This window comes from Haliotis cracherodii, unplaced genomic scaffold (genome assembly GCF_022045235.1).
Source record: "Haliotis cracherodii isolate W230 unplaced genomic scaffold, xgHalCrac1.p SCAF_9, whole genome shotgun sequence".
In the NCBI taxonomy this organism is placed as follows: domain Eukaryota; kingdom Metazoa; phylum Mollusca; class Gastropoda; order Lepetellida; family Haliotidae; genus Haliotis; species Haliotis cracherodii.
The window spans coordinates 2989471-3010322 of NW_027266343.1; the positions used below are offsets into that span (position 1 = coordinate 2989471).

The 20852-nt window shown below is 40.0% G+C and overlaps 1 protein-coding gene across 1 annotated transcript in view; it reads left to right on the forward strand.

The window, feature by feature from the left end:
- The window catches only part of LOC139452503 (phosphatidylinositide phosphatase SAC2-like), a 390307-nt gene that overhangs the window by 53851 nt on the left and 315604 nt on the right, over nucleotides 1–20852 (forward strand). The window contains 4 exon segments of the mRNA XM_071234004.1: nucleotides 9834–9970; nucleotides 10806–10937; nucleotides 16826–16870; nucleotides 18293–18472. Coding sequence (XP_071090105.1) covers nucleotides 9834–9970; nucleotides 10806–10937; nucleotides 16826–16870; nucleotides 18293–18472 — 494 coding nt within the window.

Genomic DNA, 20852 nt, shown 5'->3' on the forward strand with positions numbered 1-20852 from the left:
TTTATGATGACTCAATCATGTGTTCATGATCGATCATGCTGTCCGACAAGATTTCCATAGATTCATCAAGGCAGTGTCTTCATTACAAATCGAACCAACTCATTCCATAGTCTTATGGTAAGAATCTGCCTACAGTGTATGCAGGGGGAAGTCTGTCTGCCTGTGTGGCCTCATTAGGTTGTCTGGAACACTGATAACCCTGACATTAGTATGCTGGTCTCCATCATCAGTGTGTGTGTTCACCACAAGGAGAGACCATGAGCCCACTTGCACAAGGGGATTCCAGCATTACAACTTATGATGTTGAAGTAACTGTAGTGTGCTAGTGCCAGGCTGGTCTCATCCATGTGAACTCGTCAAGGTGTTGGACCTCGTTAGTCATCTGGTCAAGATGTTGGACCTCATTAGTCACCTGGTCAAGGTGTTGGGAACTTGTTAGTCATCTGGTCATGGTGTTAGGAACTTGTTAGTCACCTGGTCAAGGTGTTGGACCAAGTTAGTCATCTGGTCAAGGTGTTGGGAGCCCGTTAGTCACCTGCTCAAGGTGATGAGAACTCATTAGTCATCTGATCAAGGTGTTGGGATCTCGTTAGTCATGTGGTCAAGGTGTAGGGACCTTGTTAGTCATGTGGTCAAGGTGTTGGGAACTCGTTAGTCACCTGGTCAAGGTGTTAGGAGCTCGTTAGTCACCTGCTCAAGGTGTGGAGAACTCATTAGTCATGTGGTCAAGGTGTTGGGAACTCGCTAGTCACCTGGTCAAGGTGTTGGGATTTCATTAGTCATCTTGTCAAGGTGTAGGGATCTTGTTAGTCATCTAGTCAAGGTGTTAGGAACTCGTTAGTCACCTGCTCAAGGTGTGGAGAACTCATTAGTCATGTGGTCAAGGTGTTGGGAACTCGCTAGTCACCTGGTCAAGGTGTTGGGATCTCATTCATCATCTAGTCAAGGTCTTGGGAACTCGTTAGTCACCTGGTCAAGGTGTTGGGATCTTGTAGGTCACCTGGTCAAGGTGTTAGGAACTCGTTAGTCACCTGCTCAAGGTGTGGAGAACTCATTAGTCATGTGGTCAAGGTGTTGGGAACTCGCTAGTCACCTGGTCAAGGTGTTGGGATTTCATTAGTCATCTTGTCAAGGTGTAGGGATCTTGTTAGTCATCTAGTCAAGGTGTTGGGATCTTGTAGGTCACCTGGTCAAGGTGTAGGGATCTCGTTAGTCATCTACTGTATCAAGGTGTGGGGAACTCGTTAGTCACCCGGTCAAGGTGTTGAGAACTCATTAGTCATCTAGGAACTCATTTGTCATCTGGTCAAGGTGTTGGGAACTTGTTAGTCATCTGGTCAAGGTGTTGGGAACTCGTTAGTCACCTGGTCAAGGAGTTTGCATCTGTCAGGGTTATATTCTCATGAAGGTATGGGCAGTTCAATGATCATCTGGTCATGGGATCCCAGTACCCACAGCGCTACCCAGACCCATGGTTAGTCACGTAATATATTGAAAACATATTGAGAATTCGATGGTTACACTTCCAGTCACTAATGTTCGCATTTCTTTCTGACAATGTACCTATTCCTTCTGATTTATATATTTGAATAAAGATAAATTTTCAGTCACCTTTAGTATATGCATGGACCTATCTCTTGAGACCTACAGCTGGTCTGGTAATAGGGGGTGGACCAGATAGTAAATTTAACCTCGTCCTAGCCCTAGGTACTAGTTGTCCTTGCACACTGTCTGGTTTTATTCTCATCAAAGTTAGGCAGCTCAGTCATCATCTGGTCATGGTGCTGGTTGGCCTCACACACTGTCTGGTTTTATTCTCATCAAAGTTAGGCAGCTCGGTCATCATCTGGTCATGGTGCTGGTTGGCCTCACACACTGTCTGGTTTTATTCTCATCAAAGTTAGGCAGCTCGGTCATCATCTGGTCATGGTGCTGGTTGGCCTCACACACTGTCTGGTTTTATTCTCATCAAAGTTAGGCAGCTCGGTCATCATCTGGTCATGGTGCTGGTTGGCCTCACACACTGTCTGGTTTTATTCTCATCAAAGTTAGGCAGCTCGGTCATCATCTGGTCATGGTGCTGGTTGGCCTCACACACTGTCTGGTTTTATTCTCATCAAAGTTAGGCAGCTCGGTCATCATCTGGTCATGGTGCTGGTTGGCCTCACACACTGTCTGGTTTTATTCTCATCAAAGTTAGGCAGCTCGGTCATCATCTGGTCATGGTGCTGGTTGGCCTCACACACTGTCTGGTTTTATTCTCATCAAAGTTAGGCAGCTCGGTCATCATCTGGTCATGGTGCTGGTTGGCCTCACACACTGTCTGGTTTTATTCTCATCAAAGTTAGGCAGCTCGGTCATCATCTGGTCATGGTGCTGGTTGGCCTCACACACTGTCTGGTTTTATTCTCATCAAAGTTAGGCAGCTCGGTCATCATCTGGTCATGGTGCTGGTTGGCCTCACACACTGTCTGGTTTTATTCTCATCAAAGTTAGGCAGCTCGGTCATCATCTGGTCATGGTGCTGGTTGGCCTCACACACTGTCTGGTTTTATTCTCATCAAAGTTAGGCAGCTCGGTCATCATCTTGTCATGGTGCTGGTTGGCCTCACACACTGTCTGGTTTTATTCTCATCAAAGTTAGGCAGCTCGGTCATCATCTTGTCATGGTGCTGGTTGGCCTCACACACAGTCTGGTTTTATTCTCATCAAAGTTAGGCAGCTCGGTCATCATCTGGTCATGGTGCTGGATGGCCTCACACACTGTCTGGTTTTATTCTCATCAAAGTTAGGCAGCTCGGTCATCATCTGGTCATGGTGCTGGTTGGCCTCACACACTGTCTGGTTTTATTCTCATCAAAGTTAGGCAGCTCGGTCATCATCTGGTCATGGTGTTGGTTGGCCTCACACACTGTCTGGTTTTATTCTCCAAGGGCACTGATTGTGTAAGTCTTGATTATGTCCTTGAGATCACCCTTGTGATGCAGGCAGTGTTTGGTACTGTACAGTACTAGTCCTATACTTGTGTCTCAGACTGAGGGCACACACTGTATAGCCTTCAGTGCAGTTGTGTTCAGTGTTCTTTACATGCCCTTTCAGCCTTATAAATAGCCTGTGATATGAATGCAGTCAAATATCGGTCTATTGTACGTGCATTGTATGGCCTGATGGGACAAAATGTATCAAATGATTCTTCAACATTCTTGTAGTTGGTTAACAAAGTGTTAAGCCTAAACATTAAATACAGAAGGTCAAAAATATAATAATTTTACTTCCAAATGAACTTACTTTAATGAATGAAAAACAATGAGTTTTGGAGTTTCCGCGGTTTGACGCTAGTTTCCTCTGATTCCATAACTTGTGTACACCTACAAACATCAACCGATGTGTGGATCAATATTTTGATTGTCAGATTGTAAATGGTAGTGATTTTGTGCTGCACCAGCTATAAATTTTATCATAAACTGTATCATTTACATATTCCTGGGATGAAGCATAATGGTTGTGAAACAGTCTGTTGTAGTTGTAAGATTCCAATAATGATGTGTGTTGAATGATAACCTTCTTAGGATACCAGTAGTACCCCGGAAGGTCACGGTGATGTTGATGGAATATTGTAAAACAAGGACGGAGCCAGCATTTTTAAAAGGATATATCAAAATGCTCTCTCAGTGTGTGTGTGTGTGTGTGTGTGTGTGTGTGTGTGTGTGTGTGTGTGTGTGTGTGTGTGTGTGTGTGTGTGTGTGTGTGTGTGTGTGTGTGTGTTGTGTGTGTGTGTGTTTGTGTGTGTGTCTTTTCTATAACATCCTACCTTGGGTTTTTAAAAGGGGGTTCCAAAATATCAAAATCCACTCTCGGGTGGGGGGTGGGTTGTTTGTGCGGAGTGGGAGATTGTCTACATCATACCGCTTTGGCTTTTCAAAAGGGGTAAGGGAGGTCTGGATAACCCATCCCCACTAAACCCCAATCGGAATAATACTATGTAAAAGTGGTGTAAACCCATGCTCACTTACTCTAGAAATATCAATGAGCATGCTGCTTGGTACTGCAAGGTACCTGCAAGCACTTCTATAGTTGTTGCAGTGTAGCTATGAGGAGGTAAAATTAATTTATTCATTGTCAGTCCATTTGAATTCCAGGGTTGAATGGCTTCCAAGTATTCAATGTTTGTACAAACTAATTACACCTAGGATAGGTGGTTGCAATGTACGCCCTGGCTGATTGGGTGTCCTCATATCTCAGTGGTGTACGTTGGTAAGGGCACATGCTGCCACCATGTGATTGTTCAAATCATGACTTGACTATGAGGGGTGTGTTCGAGAGAGGTCATCACTTGCACATAAGAACCAGGTTTCTGCTGTGTATTTGAAACAGAAAGATTTTATTTGTTTGTTTGTTTGTTGTTTAATGCAGCCCTCAGCAATATTCCAGCCGTATGACGGCAGCTGTAAATAATCGAGTCTGGAAACAGGAAGATATAATAGAAATCCATAAATCCTTCATCCTGACCACGCAGCTTTGAGAAAGTTGTGAACGTCTAAAACCAGCATCACTTGACTTTCCTCTGACGAGGGTGGTGGGGTAGCCTAGTGGTTAAAGCGTTGGCTCGTCACTCCGAAGACCCGGGTTCGATTCCCAATATGGGTACAATGTGTGAAGCCCATTTTCCGGTGTCCCCCGCCGTGATATTGCTGGATTATTGCTAAAAGCGGCGTAAAACCATACTCACTCACTCACTCACTCACTTTCCTCCGACGAGTTGACACGCTGTATTGTGACTGAAATAAAGTTCCTAGATGTATCAATCCAAACTCACACACACATTTTTGTTCGCTTCCACTAAACTAACATTTAGTCCCAGATATATTTAATAATCTTATTTAAAACTATTTATATACTAAATAAAAACTAAAATCCAAATGGAGCCCAGAACAATGCTTAATTTCAGAGCTGAGGTAATCTAGACTTGAGTTGGATTCATTATTTAGTTAGTTCTGTGGGCTTCCACCAGTCTTAAAGCACTTACAACATACATGTAGTTATGCTTTGTAGTGAATGTGTAAGTTTGCTGTCTAATTCCGTGTGAAGGCAGTAGCTTCATTGCTTGTATTCCCAACGGATGGTGATTTAGAGCTGCCCACTTCATGTTCAGCCAGTGTGAGCATGTGAAACACCAACGTGTGTCCCACAGGTGTTTAGGGGCAGGTCACACGCTGAAAACATCATTAACTTGGCATGTGCAGCGTCCACTTGGCACATTATGCACAAGGCGCAGATGTGTATGTGTAAGCGTTGGTCTACTTGTTGGTCTCAGGTGTGTTGTCATCCAGTTGTCATGGTAATCTGGTTAGCTCTTGATGAAGACATGGTTTTACACCATGTTTTTTTAGATGCAGGGAAAAGTGGAATTTCTTTTTTGTGTTCAGATGGAACAGTCTGTACCAAACACCTAACAGTCGTCTTGCCTGAACTTAGCATCATTTTCAGTAAATCTTGGGGTTATTATATATGTTGGAGGACATGTTTAAAAATTAGGTCAAGGTCAGTAGAGGTCAAAGTGTGACGTGTCTCAAATTGACTTGTAAACAGTTGCATTGAGATTTCAATTTAAAACATGGCTGCTATATAAAATATCTGCTACTTTGTTGTATCAAAACATTTGGAACCTAGTTTTGCATATTCTTGTTAACCCTGTGACATGATGCTAGTAATGAAATGGTGCCAGTACTGCCAAGACAATTCAAGTGAGCTACAGCCTTCTCTTGTTTGTAGTTAGAATTAAGTCATGTTGCTCCAAGCCAGCATGGGATTCAGATTCAGAGTGATTTAATTGTCAGAGTTTTATGGCTCTTGTAGCAGTGACAATAAAATCTAGGCAAAATCACCACGAATATGTGCAGAATCAAACTTGCTACTCGAACAAGCAAACACCCTAACAGCTGGACAACACATTGTTGGCGTGACAGGAAGTGAGTGAGTGGATGGCCCGGTCTGGAAAGTTTATAAGATGTGTTTACCAAGTGTGGCCATGTTTGAAGTGAATGATTACTGGATTAATCTGTGAGGAATGTGTGTACATCAGGAGTGCTAACTTATTCATCACTGCTCCATGGTGTGATGGAGTGGCTGGTGGATCTCCGGCCACTGCAATGATCATCAATATACTCCCACATGGCACATGGAGGTGAAGAAGCTGCAGTTGAGGCCATCAATGTTGCATCACCTACAGCTGGACCTGCTCCATGCAGATGAGGAGGGGGAAACTTGACTCCAAGAAACTGGGTTCACCTTCGGCTGGAACCTGTTTCCATTGTGAATTTGAGGCATGGGTGGCCAGGTCATCTAAGGCACTGCAATTTGCTTTGCTGTTCCGTTGCTTGGGCACGCCGGAATCCTGGTGGGCTCGAATCACGGCTTGCTCCAATTATGTTTCTATTTTTGTCAGCACCATTCCTGTGCTTGTGGGTAAACGTCTGAGACCTGGATATAACTGGAATACTGTTCAACTCTCACTCACTCACTCACTCACTCACTCACTCACTCACTCACTCACTCACTCACTCACTCACTCACAACATAACAAAAAAACCTCAGGATATAATTTGATGTTAGATACAAATCTTGATTCCTAAAGTTTGGGGGTTTATATCTGACAGTTCAAGCGAATAAATAACAGCTTCAGTCATCATATCTTTTACTCTGAAAATGAGTTGCATCTCATCGAAGGTATGAAAACAAGTTGTCTGAAATACAATGGAGTTGACATACCGTATTTTTTTGAGTATAATGCGCACCCCCCTCTAGCAGATTCAGTATTTTTTTTGGAAAAATCGAATATCATGCGCAGAAAAATATTACACCATAGATGTACCCTGTCAGCGAATTCCGGTAAACGAATGGGTGATGAGTAACTTGGTCAGTACAAATTTGAAATTTGAGATAAAAAATCACAAGACATGTTGATTTACCATTTAAAGTGTATTTTTGTTCTGCTAGGCATTCTTTTACATCCAGGGATTAAAATTACCTTGTGTATTTTCTTGTAAACTAGGCGGAAACACCAATCAGCTGTACACACGTTTTCTTGGAATCTACCGGTGATTTGGTTAAGACACACCCAATGATATAACTTTACAGGATTTTAATGCAAGGATCGGCAAAAATTGCAACTGAAACTTTTTTTATCAGGCATAATATATTCCAATATCTTGTTAATTTAGTTGCAGCTTTTACTAGATATATCAAAAATAATAATAACCCTAAGTGTAGCAGCTGATCGCTATTGCTGGTTATTATTTTTTACATGGAACCAGTTTGACCAGTCACCGTTGAGGCTCCCGCGCACGTGATCACGAGAACTATGTGTTGACATAGAATCGTCAAACTACAACAAGTATGACTTTTAATGAGTCATAGTATGGCATTTATCATATATGTATCCATTCTCTGTCAACTAAAGTTTGTTTCAAGGAGTCAATAGCAGTAATCTGACCGTGGTTGCTGTTAATAATGGTGAGTTGTGAGATCTTCCGATCGCTTCACACACAATTTCGCCAAAATTAATTAAAACAATATTAAAAGGAATTTTGTATAAAATTAATGAAATAAGTTACAAACGTAAGTCCAGATATACAAAGAACACTTTTCAAAGCCAGACAGTGTAATTACATGATTAATTTGCGTACTACAGTATGGATTTGTTGACATGGTATTTCCGGTGTTACATGCTCACGGTAATGTCTTTCTATGGGGGAAAAAACATCAAAACTCATTATGGCGTGTATAATGTGCATCCCCTTCTACACAGCTGTGTTTTTTTAAAAGAATGTGCACTATACACAAGAAAATACTGTACTCAGTGGCTCTGATGCACCGCTATCTTTCAGGATTATCTTGAAAACGGAATGCATTTGAGGATATTTGAACACTTTCACGATTACATCTTGGGGGAGTGAGTGATGTCTCAAAACTCTCGGACTGTACAATCTTTCCATTCGTGGAAATAACTTATCAAAACAGTTCATTGATTCATTCTAATTGGAAGCAAAACATAAGAGCACAAAAGATGTATCATGCAGCGTTGTAAAAGCAAAATTAAAATGAGGTGTGGGCGCTCACTGCACACTTTCCCCTAACGTGTGTGTTTGATACAACACAGTACATCACGTGTCAGTGGCGAGAGGTGCAGGCGGTCACTGCACACTTTCCCCTAACGTGTGTGTTTGATACAACACAGTACATCACGTGTTAGTGGCGAGAGGTGTGGGCGGTCACTACACACTTTCCCCTAACGTGTGTGTTTGATACAACACAGTACATCACGTGTCAGTGGCGAGAGGTGTGGGCGGTCACTACACACTTTCCCCAAACGTGTGTGCTTCATACAACACAGTACATCACGTGTCAGTGGCGAGAGGTGTGGGCGGTCACTACACACTTTCCCCAAACGTGTGTGCTTCATACAACACAGTACATCACGTGTCAGTGGCGAGAGGTGTGGGCGGCCACTACACACTTTCCCCTAACGTTTCTGCTTCATACAACACAGTACATCACGTGTCCGTGGCTAGAGGTGTGTGCTTCATACAACACAGTACATCACGTGTCAGTGGCGAGAGGTGTATGTTTCATACAAGACAGTACATCACGTGTACGTGGCGAGAGGTGTGTGCTTCATACAACACAGTACATCACGTGTCCGTGGTGAGAGGTGTGTGCTTCATACAACACAGTACATCACGTGTCCGTGGTGAGAGGTGTATGCTTCATACAACACAGTACATCACGTGTCCGTGGTGAGAGGTGTGTGCTTCATACAACACAGTACATCATGTGTCCGTGGCGAGAGGTATGTGCTTCATACAACACAGTACATCACGTGTCCGTGGTGAGAGGTGTATGCTTCATACGACACAGTACATCACGTGTCCGTGGTGAGAGGTGTATGCTTCATACAACACAGTACATCACGTGTCCGTGGTGAGAGGTGTTTCAGGGGGACCTGTGTTCTTGGTTCTTGTGATGCAAAGAGGCAGCACTAGCACCTCTCATATGGAAAACTTTGAGCCCAATTTCCAAATGAAATAATGACACTTATGTAATTTTCACACAATCACACCAGACATCAGAATTTTTTATAGTTTTAATTTTATTTTCTGATTGTGAATTTGGCTCCAGTCTGATGAGTCTAGAAGGAAAACTTTAACGAGGGTTGAATCTGACAACGAAAAAATATAACGTGTGTGGCCTAATCTGTAATCCTCAACCACATTCATGATATCTGACGCCCATGATGTATCTGCACATGTTCATGAAGAAGTTGTGATTGCTGCTGCAGTTTGTCAGCATCAGACTCACCATATTCAGTGTTTCTGTTAACTGGTTTTTGAACAGTTGGTAAAATGTAACTTTGACCAGGAATTCAGATGCTGTCTGTCCTTATGACAGGCATTAGCTCTATAGAAATGAATATGATTACAATTAACTTTAAAGTTCTCATGACATTGTGTTATCAAATTAAAACAGTGTTAAAAAAATGTGGCTCAATTTTCACGATGTTTGTTGACTTTCATTACAAACGCAACAGGCCCTTCCAATATCTAATTATGACTTAATTAGTCCTCCTCCACTGAATACAATGTAAAGTTGACATTGGCTTATATATGCTTGTGTTGTTTCCATTGTAGGACCAACTGCTTTGATAGTATATTGCACATGCATGTATAGTGATGTATATATTGTGTTGAAATGAGGACTAGTGATAGCTGCTTGGATGTTTCAACACTGTGTATCTGTATGGCCGGCATGTAATAACATTGCTGCTCTTGTTGCAGAGTCGGAGTGGAAGCTGTTGTTGATCCGACAGCGCACCCTGGTGGGAACTCTGGCCAAGGAGCACAGCATCTACAAGATCAACAAGATCGCTGTCTTGTCTCTGTCCAACACCGACCCCACTGACCTTGACCTGGAAGTAAGATGTGCCCTGGAACTGTGGACGCTTGTCTCACTGGAAATCCACATTCACTAAATTAGGAGTCATTAAATTGATATATTTGCAATAAGATTAAATTTATCACAAACTCAGCAGTTGTGTTAAGTGGTGACATTCTTTTCACTTGAGCATGTTGATTAAATGAACAAAAGTACCAAGGTGGCCATGTTCTGTTTCTTGTGAGTGAGTGAGTGAGTATGGTTTTACGCCGCCTTTAGCAATATTCCAGCAATATCACGGCGGGGGACACCAGAAATGGGCTTCACACATTGTACCCATGTCGGGAATCAAACCTGGGTTTTCGGCGTGACGATTCTTGTGTATAATGCAGACTATTGGGGTTTTCTAAACGTTTCGTTTCTTTGTTTCTTTGAGTGGAGGAGAGTCATGTTTCACCTTAATGCTGTAGGCTAGATCAACTTTGTTCTTGCTCCTTGGATTGCCATGGAGAATGTCAACATGCACCGAGCAAAGAAACAAAAGAGACAAAAATAATTGACAAGAAGTCTACGTGCAATTGGTGCAATCGGTTGTCCCTGCTCATTCATTGATTAGGATATTCAGTGTATTGAATAAAGATATTATGCATTATTTAACATTTTTTTTATTCCTTGGGACTATGTGGGTGGGGAGGTAACTCGGGGCAGTTAAGGGATTCGGATATCCAGAAACTCATTTAAGAAACCTCAATTGTCTGGATAAGCGAGTGTTGACTGTATATGAAATTGATTTACGGTATCGAAACGTTAATGAATATTAGGCACTTGAAAATAAATATGTGTGACAGCCATTATTATAAAGGTCATTGTTACAGCTCTGTAAGAAACATCATTTTGGAATCAAGAAGCCAGAGCGTATCACACAGGCCGGGGACGACCAGACACTCTCACTACAGAAAACATGGAACACCATCAAGTCAGCTGCTGAAAATGTGAAAATAAAAAAGGTAATAACTCATGTTATTGCACCTAGAGTAATGGTTACTGAAATACAACTGATTAATATGTGAAAATATTAACATGATTATATGTTACTTAAATTTGATTGGTTATTATTTGCTAAAAAGATACTGAAATTTGATTGGTTGATTTGTTTAAAGCATACCGAAATTTGATTGATTAATTTACTTAAAGCATACTGAAGTTTTATTGGTTAATTTGCTTTGAGAATACTGAAACTTGAATGATTAATTTGCTTAAAAAATATGAGTGTGAACTTCTATTAACATCCAAAATCATTCCTTCAACTTTTTTCAATTTGTAGAGTAAAAATCAGTGTTTTGAGTGTAAAGAGTGTAGCCATTAACCAGCTTCAGTGGTGGAGAGATTAGTGATGTCATTTGATTGTGATCTCAAAGCGTTGTGATGCAGTTTCTTTGTAGCCATATCTCCTATGACAAAGGGAAAGAGTGTATGCGTGTAGTAATTGTTACTGTTGCTTACTGACACACATGACGGATGTCTTGGCTCCGGTATTTGGGCTCACTTGCGAGAAATCGCTCACCCCCAAACTGTTGATAAATGGATCAGATAGACACCATGGTTAATGTATTTGGGCCCAGTCTTTCTTCAGTGAATGCGCAGGACCAGCTTCAATAATACTGGTTTAGGTTTGAGATGCCCTGTTACGTAAGTCCAGGTTTGAGTGTCACAATTGTGAAACGTTCAGATCACTGTATTGAACTGGTTTCTAAATAGGCATCAGCAGGCACCTCAAGGACTCTTTACCAAACCGCCCGTGAATATCCGGGGTAGAATAGATCTTCAGCAACCCATGCTTGTAATAAAAGGCGACTAACGGGATCGGGTTGTGCAAGGATCGATGCTCATGACATCAATCACTGGATTGTCTGGTCCAGACTCGATTATTTACAGACCACCGTCATATAGCTGGAATACTGCTGAGTGCGGCGTTAAACAACAAACCAACCAACCAACCTTTACCAAACCATTGACAGCTCATGTGTGCTCCAAGAGGTTCTCCAATCACTGTGGTACAATAAACACAGGGAACTCTTATGGAAAACAGTTTCTTATTGTTACAGTGTTTCACCTCTTGCATCCCCATTGCTAAACACTGCCAGTCATCACATCATCTCACTATGGTGCGCATCCTGAAGGTGCTTCCAGTTGTTTGGCTGACCAAGATTTGATTATTCACTACCTGCCATTAAAGAGCTAAAAAATGTCTGACTGCGGTGGTATACAGCATTCAGTCACTCACTCTCAGTTTTCAAAACTATTTTTGTGAAAAGAATATTCTGATTAGTTTTTCCAGGAAGAAACATCAAAGGGTTCTGTCAAACAAAGCACTTTTGTGGACTGTAAACAATGTATGCTTCTTATTAATCAACTTTCAGGAAATAGTTCTTCCGATGCAAGATTGGCACAAAAAATATTAGATCAATGTTTATGTCCAGCGTGAATTGACTCCACGTTTGTTCCTGTCTCATGTTTCAGGGCGGACTACAATTTGTAGTTGTGAGTTTTGTGTACCGTGTAACCCCTGCTTCTCTCTCCTCTGTGTCATCAGCTCTCTGCCATTTCTCTCATTCATCTTCTCCAACTCAGGACATCCTCGTACATTTGGAGGTTTTCCCAATCCTCCATTGTCCAGTGTGTTATGTCTCCATTCTATCATGATAAATACCCTGGTTCCATTTGACACCTTAGATTTGTTTGGATAGCTGTCCTAATAAACTACACCGTTTTTTCATGATCGATGTAGCCAGTTTTTGACTCGACCCATGAAGATCTGGATTAGATTTGGTCTTCTGCAACCCATGTTTGTCATAAGAGGCGACTAGCAACATCGTGTGGTCAGACTCGTTGACATGGTCGATGCTCGTCATCTTATCCCAGTTTCATAGATCGATGCTTGTAATGTCAATCACTGGATTTTCTGGTCCAGACTTGATTATTTACAGACCATCTTCATATAGCTGGAATATTGCTGAGGGCGGCGTTAAACAACAAACAAACAAAAATAAAAAAGTATTTGACTCACCTCCACTCATCATCACCACCAATTCACTAAGAAAATAACTCAGTCCTCAGAAATAATAACTTTGGTTGGTTAATTACATTTTCGTATTTATCAAATGCCACAATGTGCATGAGTTAAAAGCATGTGGTCAGGAAATGGATCTATAAATGATTTATCTTTCCACTAGTTTGGTCAGATACGGGCAGAGAAAAAAACAAGTTATTTTATTTTTGCCTAGACACATGTTCTTCATGAGTGATTAAAACACACCTTAAACCATTAAAGTGAATTATAGTGAAGAATAGGTCAGTTTGTTGGTGTTCTCTGTATTTAGGACTATCAACCTCAATCTAACTGACCTTTGTAAGACCTATTAATTGCATCCTCTTCCCCCTGTCACAGCTGCACATGTGCATACATCCTGCTGAATACAGGTACACCACACCCAGGAGTATGTCGTCTTCATGGTCAAGATTGTTCGCAATTCCCTGTACATTCTCATGGGCTCTGTGTGATTCTGTATGTAATTCCATGGATGCTGTGTAGTTCCATGGATTATGCATAGTTTCCATGGAATATGTGTGACTCCGTTGAATCTGTGTAATTCCATGGATGCTGAGTAGTTCCATGAATTCTGCATAGTTTCCGTGGAATATGTGTGACTCCATTGAATCTGTGTAATTCCATGGATGCTGAGTAGTTCCATGAATTCTGCATAGTTTCCATGGAATATGTGTCACGCCATTGAATCTGTGTCGTTACATGGATGCTGAGTAGTTTCATGAATTCTGCATAGTTTCCATGGAATATGTGTGACTCCATTGAATCTGTGTAATTCCATGGATGCTTAGTAGTTTCATGAATTCTGCATAGTTTCCATGGAATATGTGTGACTCAATTGAATCTGTGTAATTCCATGGATACTGAGTAGTTCCATGAATTCTGCATGGTTCCAGTGGAATATTTGTGACTCCATTGATTCTGCTATTCCATGGATGCTGAATCTGTGTAATTTCTTGGATGCTGTGTAATTTTGTAGAATAAGTTTTGTTCTATGTATTTCTTGTAACTAGAAAATGTTTTGTGCGATTCCATAGATTCTGAGGAATTTGAATTTGTGGAATGGCCCAGAGTGTCCATTCAACGTGTCCCACAAGCTGTTTTATTCAGTTTAATGAGTAGGATTTGTTTTCCTACATGATGCCCCTTAATACTGTCTTATATTTCGTTTTGTTTCTCCTTGACCTCAAAACAAACATGCAGAATAATATCCTCTGAAAGTTCCCGTTGTGTGGTTGTTATAGCTCTGTTGAAATTGGTCTTTTTTCATTCTTTGAGATCATTATTTTATACTTCCTTTGGGTACATGGGATTTTGTGTTTCCGGTGTATTTCTTGGTGGGTAACTTTTTGTATGATATTGTTCTTATTATATTATTATGCCCAGAAAGAGGCAACACACTTTCACTATGATCTGCTGTCAATAGATCAGTTGTGTAACATACACTTAGTTCATGTATATTGAATTTGTCAAAATTCTTCTGTTGTCTGTTCTATTGTGTAAATATTATTATCATTCTGATTATCATTATGATTGAAACTATACACTGAAACACTGATGTGCAATGACACGTGGCCTTCGATATGATCCATGATGGACACAGACCTGTATCACAATACATGTCTACACAAAATATGTACAGTTTGTATTTTCTACTTACTTACAAAAGAATAGCTTGGCTAATTGTGGCCAGTGTATCAATAATAATTGCTTATTGTGGCCATTGTATCAATAATCATGGCTTATCATGGCCAGTGTATCAATAATCATGGCTTATTTTGGCCAGTGTATCAATAATCATGGCTTATTGTGGCCTGTGTATCAATTATCATGGCTTATTGTGGCCAGTGTATCAATAATCATGACTTATTGTGGCCTGTGTATCAATAATCATGGCTTATTGTGGCCAATGTTTTGAGAAAAGTATGTTGTTGTGACCAGTATATATCAAGAAAAATATCTTATTTTGACCTGTGTGTCAAGAAAATTGTCTTAACTTTTCCAGTGTATTGTTCCATATGGTTACACACCTTTTGAAGATGGGGAAAATTACTGAATTTTATTATAACAATTAGTGTGAAAGATGTGACATGAGTAGAGTACTTTAAGTAATTTTACATCGTTGTCCTCCACTACCACTGTCCAAAACATGTACCCATATTTTGTTAAACATTCATCAGATAGAATTTTTTTTATCAAAATGAGAATAATAATACCGTATATGACCGCGGATAAGCCGACCCCGTAGATAAGCCGAGGTGCTAACTTGACCATTGAAATACGAGAGAAAATGATATGACCCGCAGATAAGCCGAACCAGGAATTGAAAGGCAAATAACACTGCGAAGTCGGACTGCAAGACATGTGCCGGTACTCGCAGATATTCAAAAATATAAGATGAAAAACGTTTTAATCATATTGAAAAAGTCATTATTATTTCTAATAAAGATTTAACAAACCAGTCATCCACTTTCATAATGTGGGAAGCTGTTTCTCGTGGGTCTTTTTAATCTCATAATGATCGTTATATGTTGCCATCAACAAAAAGCGCCATTTTGTGAATCGGTGTATATAGAATTACGAACCCGTGAAAAAATATATCAGCTAGAGCGAAGACTCGCAGTTTGAATTCAGCATCGTAAGCATGGCGTTTTCGTTTCCAACTCATGATGAAAATGTCAGTCAGTAAAAATATACCAACTTTTATAACCCCATTTACACCACTATTGCATGTTAATCCAATTGAATTAAATAAACTATCATACTATGAACACATTGAATGACCATCACTTACTCACAGGCTTCTCCAGTTTATTAAACTAATCTCTCGAAAACAAAGGAATTAAGTCCCTACTCCCAACACGATCGCTAAGCACCCACAACTTGAAAATGTTTGTGTAAACAACATGACAAGACCAATCGGCCCGTTATTATCAATGCTCATTTCCTTGTGTACCGTGTTGCTTTTTAAACAACAGGAAGCAATCACAGTGGTCACCGTTTGTGACGTCACAGGAAACAGCTGATCACATGTTTTTGCAAATGGCGAACGGAATAACTCGCCGATACAGTTGTTTATTTGCCTCTTTCAATAAAGGTAGACACTTGTTCACTATCAATTTATGAACTTTGCAAAACGTACGTAATAGCTATTGGCGATTTCATCTGGGGATTATATATTTTAGCTGTGAATTACATATATTGTTACATGTAAAGATTGTGAAGTTTACGAAGAACGATAAACTTTGAACATTCAATTGAAAACTTATTATCGGAAGTAGTCACATGCATAACATTTTTTTAATAATGACAACATTGGTGTATAATAATAACTTTATTGATAATTTATAACAATAATGGCTCTAGTCGTGGCACATTCCAAACTTTCGGGAAGTTGTGATCTATCAGACCGTCATTCAGGCGATGTTTCTGACAGATCACAATCTGAAAAATACTATCATGAAAGTGTATCCCGTGGATAAGCCGACCCCTTTTTACAGAATCTTTTTTCTGGTCCTCAAAATTCGGCTTATACGCGGTCATATACGGTACACAGATTAAGTTCTTTTTTCAGACATTTTTGTATTGTTTTTGTTTCGTTTTTAATTCTGTTTCTTTGAGTTGTGAGTATATATTGTTTCTTAAGAATTGACCCATACCATCTGCATTACCAAACAAGACTCATCTTCATATCGATGAGACAAAGATTTGTTTAATTGTACATTTCAAATGAAATTGATTTGATGATCTACTTTTGAATGTGTGTTTTTATCTATTATTCAATTGCAGAAAGATGTCAAAGACAAGGAGAAGTTCGAGAGAAGAATTATAGAGGTAGATATGTGTCTATGTGTGATCGTTTGATTATTTTCACTCTGGAACATATCATTAACGTAGAGGCAAGCTGTTTATTTTGAAAATAAGAATTGGTAAACATTCTTTAGGCATTGTAATAAGGCTACTTACGTGAAGGTGTTCCAAACATCAGTATGGTCAGAGCCGTCAATTGCAGTGACAATGCTTGTCGTAAGAGGCAGTTGCGTAGAGTGATGCTCATGATATCAATCACTGGATTGTCTGGTCGAGACTCGATTATTAACAGACCACCATCATATAGCTGGAAATTGCTGAATATAGCTTTAAAAACAAACATACAAACAAACAAACAAAGCAATAATTGAGAACCAGCTAAGTCTGTGATTAATGCCAGATGTGCAAATGTGTGTAATGGAGAAATCACTTGAAGCTCTTGATTCTGGATGATGGAGCAATGAGTTGATTCTACTTCAGGAGTCAACAGATTCAAGTGATTTCTCCGACTTGTTAGGGTGTTAGCATGTTAGGGTTGATACCGTATTCGACGTAATAAGCGCCCTTTTCTAATAAGCGCACACGGCAATATTTGCTAATAAATTGGCTAGTGAACAATCCCAATTGGCACCCCTTCCGATTGATCAATGTACACAACGCCTATTTGTTTCGCGTATAATACACATTCATGTGTTATATGCACCCTTAATTATTGGCAATTAAATTCTGGAAAAATATATCTGTCGTACATAAACATTTCAGGCAGTCGGCATAAACCACAAAATTTATTTTCAGCTCCCGGTTTTTTTTCACCAAAATAATATTCTAATAAGAGCCCCCTAGTTCTAATTTTGAGAGCACCCAGGGCACTTATTACATTGAATACGGTATATAATTTCCCAATAATTTTGCAAAATTAACTACAGTTGCATCAGTTTTTATTTTTTGAAATGGAATTGGAATGGAAAGTGAATTCCTGGCTCAAAATCAACTGCAACAACAATAAAGTGGTATCGTCATAATGGTTATAATACAGGGTAGCCATTAACTGCCAAGCTGATGTACAGCATTGCTTTTCAGTTTGTGTACTTGAATCCAACTTTCTGGGCCTGACAATTGTCTGCATCTTGTCCTCTCCTAAGTAGAGATGTTTGTTGATTCAGTTTGTGTCACAAGACATGTTTCAACATTGATTAACCTTAATGTGGCACTGAGAAATGGTGTTATCATGAACAAGATGCGTACTGTTTGAATGCCAATGATACCAACAAGTTCATTATTAAATAGTTACTGTGTTTATAAGTTGAGACAATGTATGAATTAGTTTTTAAATAATTGCCATTTGAATACCATAAATATGAGTATAAACCACTAAAATTGATTTGAAATTGATAAATTTGTTTTTCAATTATACTAAATTGAAGCAACATCTGTTTTTCCCTCTAGGAGCTCCTGAAGATGTACAACGACTCCGACTTCTTCTACTACAGCGACACCTATGACCTTACCAACTCCTTACAGCGACAGCATGCGGAGACCTACGACAAGACAGCGCCACTGTGGCGGAGAGTTGATGATCGATTCTTTTGGAACAAGCATATGCTTCAGGAGCTCATGGACACGGAGGTTTGTCTTGGGCCTGTTTAGAAGGTGTTTCAGCAACGGAAATGTGCAAAGACATGCATTTATAGATGTCAGCTGGTCTACATTAAGAGTATTCAACCTTACTAAGACAGGTATTTTTTAAATCAATGATATGATGTTGCTGTCTCATTACAAGCGAAAGAGGTCCAATTTTCTATAGGTGCACTGGAGCTTAATGTTTATCTCCATGCTCAATTTTTGAGAGGGGTGGTAAGAGATATAAAGTATAAAAAGGCTAATGGTGTAAGAATAAGGTGATACAGAATTGCTAATGGTGTAAGAATAGGGTGATACAGAATTGCTATTGGTGTAACAATAGGGTGATACAGAACTGCTAATGGTGGTGGGTGTAAGAATAGGGTGATACAGAATTGCTAATAGTGTAACAATAGGGTGATACAGAATTGCTATTGGTGTAAGAATAGGGTGATACAGAATTGCTATTGGTGTAAGAATAGGGTGATACAGAATTGCTCATGGTGTAAGAATAGGGTGATACAGAATTGCTAATGGTGTAACAATAGGGTGATACAGAATTGCTATTGGTGTAAGAATAGGGTGATACAGAATTGCTACTGGTGTAGGAATAGGGTGATACAGAACTGCTAATGGTGTAACAATAGGGTGATACAGAATTGCTAATGGTGTAAGAATAGGGTGATACAGAATTGCTAATAGTGTAACAATCGGGTGATACAGAATTGCTATTGGTATAAGAATAGGGTGATACAGAACTGCTAATGGTGTAACAATAGGGTCATACAGAATTGCTAATGGTGTAAGAATAGGGTGATACAGAATTGCTAATAGTGTAACAATCGGGTGATACAGAATTGCTATTGGTATAAGAATAGGGTGATACAGAACTGCTAATGGTGTAAGAATAGGGTGATACAGAATTGCTAATAGTGTAACAATCGGGTGATACAGAATTGCTATTGGTGTAAGAATAGGGTCATACAGAATTGCTAATGGTGTAACAATAGGGTGATACAGAATTGCTAATGGTGTAATAATAGGGTGAAACAGAATTGCTATTGGTGTAACAATAGGGTGAAACAGAACTGCTAATGGTGTAACAATAGGGTGATACAGAATTGCTAATGGCGTAACAATAGGGTGATACAGAATTGCTAATGGTGTAACAATCGGGTGAAACAGAATTGCTAATGGTGTAACAATAGGGTGATACAGAACTGCTAATGGTGTAACAATAGGGTGATACAGAATTGCTAATAGTGTAACAATCAGGTGAAACAGAATTGCTAATGGTGTAACAATAGGGTGATACAGAACTGCTATTGGTGGAAGAATAGGGTGATACAGAATTGCTAATGGTGTAAGAATAGGGTATACAGAATTGCTAATGGTGATAGCGAGACACGAGTGTCGTAAACATAGTGTGATATGAACCTGAATATATTGTTCTATTTATTACCAAAGAAGATGTCTACATACAGAGATGAATTTCCGTGTTAACTTATAAGGACAGCTAATCGCAACTGCAGCGGAACCACAATTTGTCGAACGACGTCAACAATCTTCAGCTGTGATGTCTTAAAATCAAATGATTCAGGGTTGTGATTCACCTTCGAAAGAAAGAATATCAGCTAATGAAATAAAACTTCAGTATCAGGATATGATTTGTATTGCACCCATCGTTATTAGATTAGATTTAAATTCGTCTGGAGAATTCATCTTGTTTTGAAGTCAAGGAGGGGGATATGTGGATTTTATGAATGTTTCACTCAATATTGGCTGTACCTATTAATGTTACCAGAGAGGTACGGTGAACTGGGGAATAACATTGTTTTCAAAATTATTGCAGTTATATAGCAATGAGCAAGCATTTTTTGTGTGTGTGTCTAGTGTGCTTGTACTGGTATGGACTTGTGCTAACATGGAAACTGAACTCAGACATTACATACTGACTCCGAGCCGACCAGTCTGTACTGGTATGGACTGAACTCAGACATTACATACTGACTCCGAGCCGACCAGTCTGTACTGGTATGGACTGAACTCAGACATTACATACTGACTCCGAGCCGACCAGTCTGTACTGGTATGGACTGAACTCAGACATTACATACTGACTCCGAGCCGACCAGTCTGTACTGGTATGGACTGAACTCAGACATTACATACTGACTCCGAGCCGACCAGTCTGTACTGGTATGGACTGAACTCAGACATTACATACTGACTCCGAGCCGACCAGTCTGTACTGGTATGGACGGAACTCAGACATTACATACTGACTCCGAGCCGACCAGTCTGTACTGGTATGGACTGCACTCAGACATTACATACTGACTCCGAGCCGACCAGTCTGTACTGGTATGGACTGAACTCAGACATT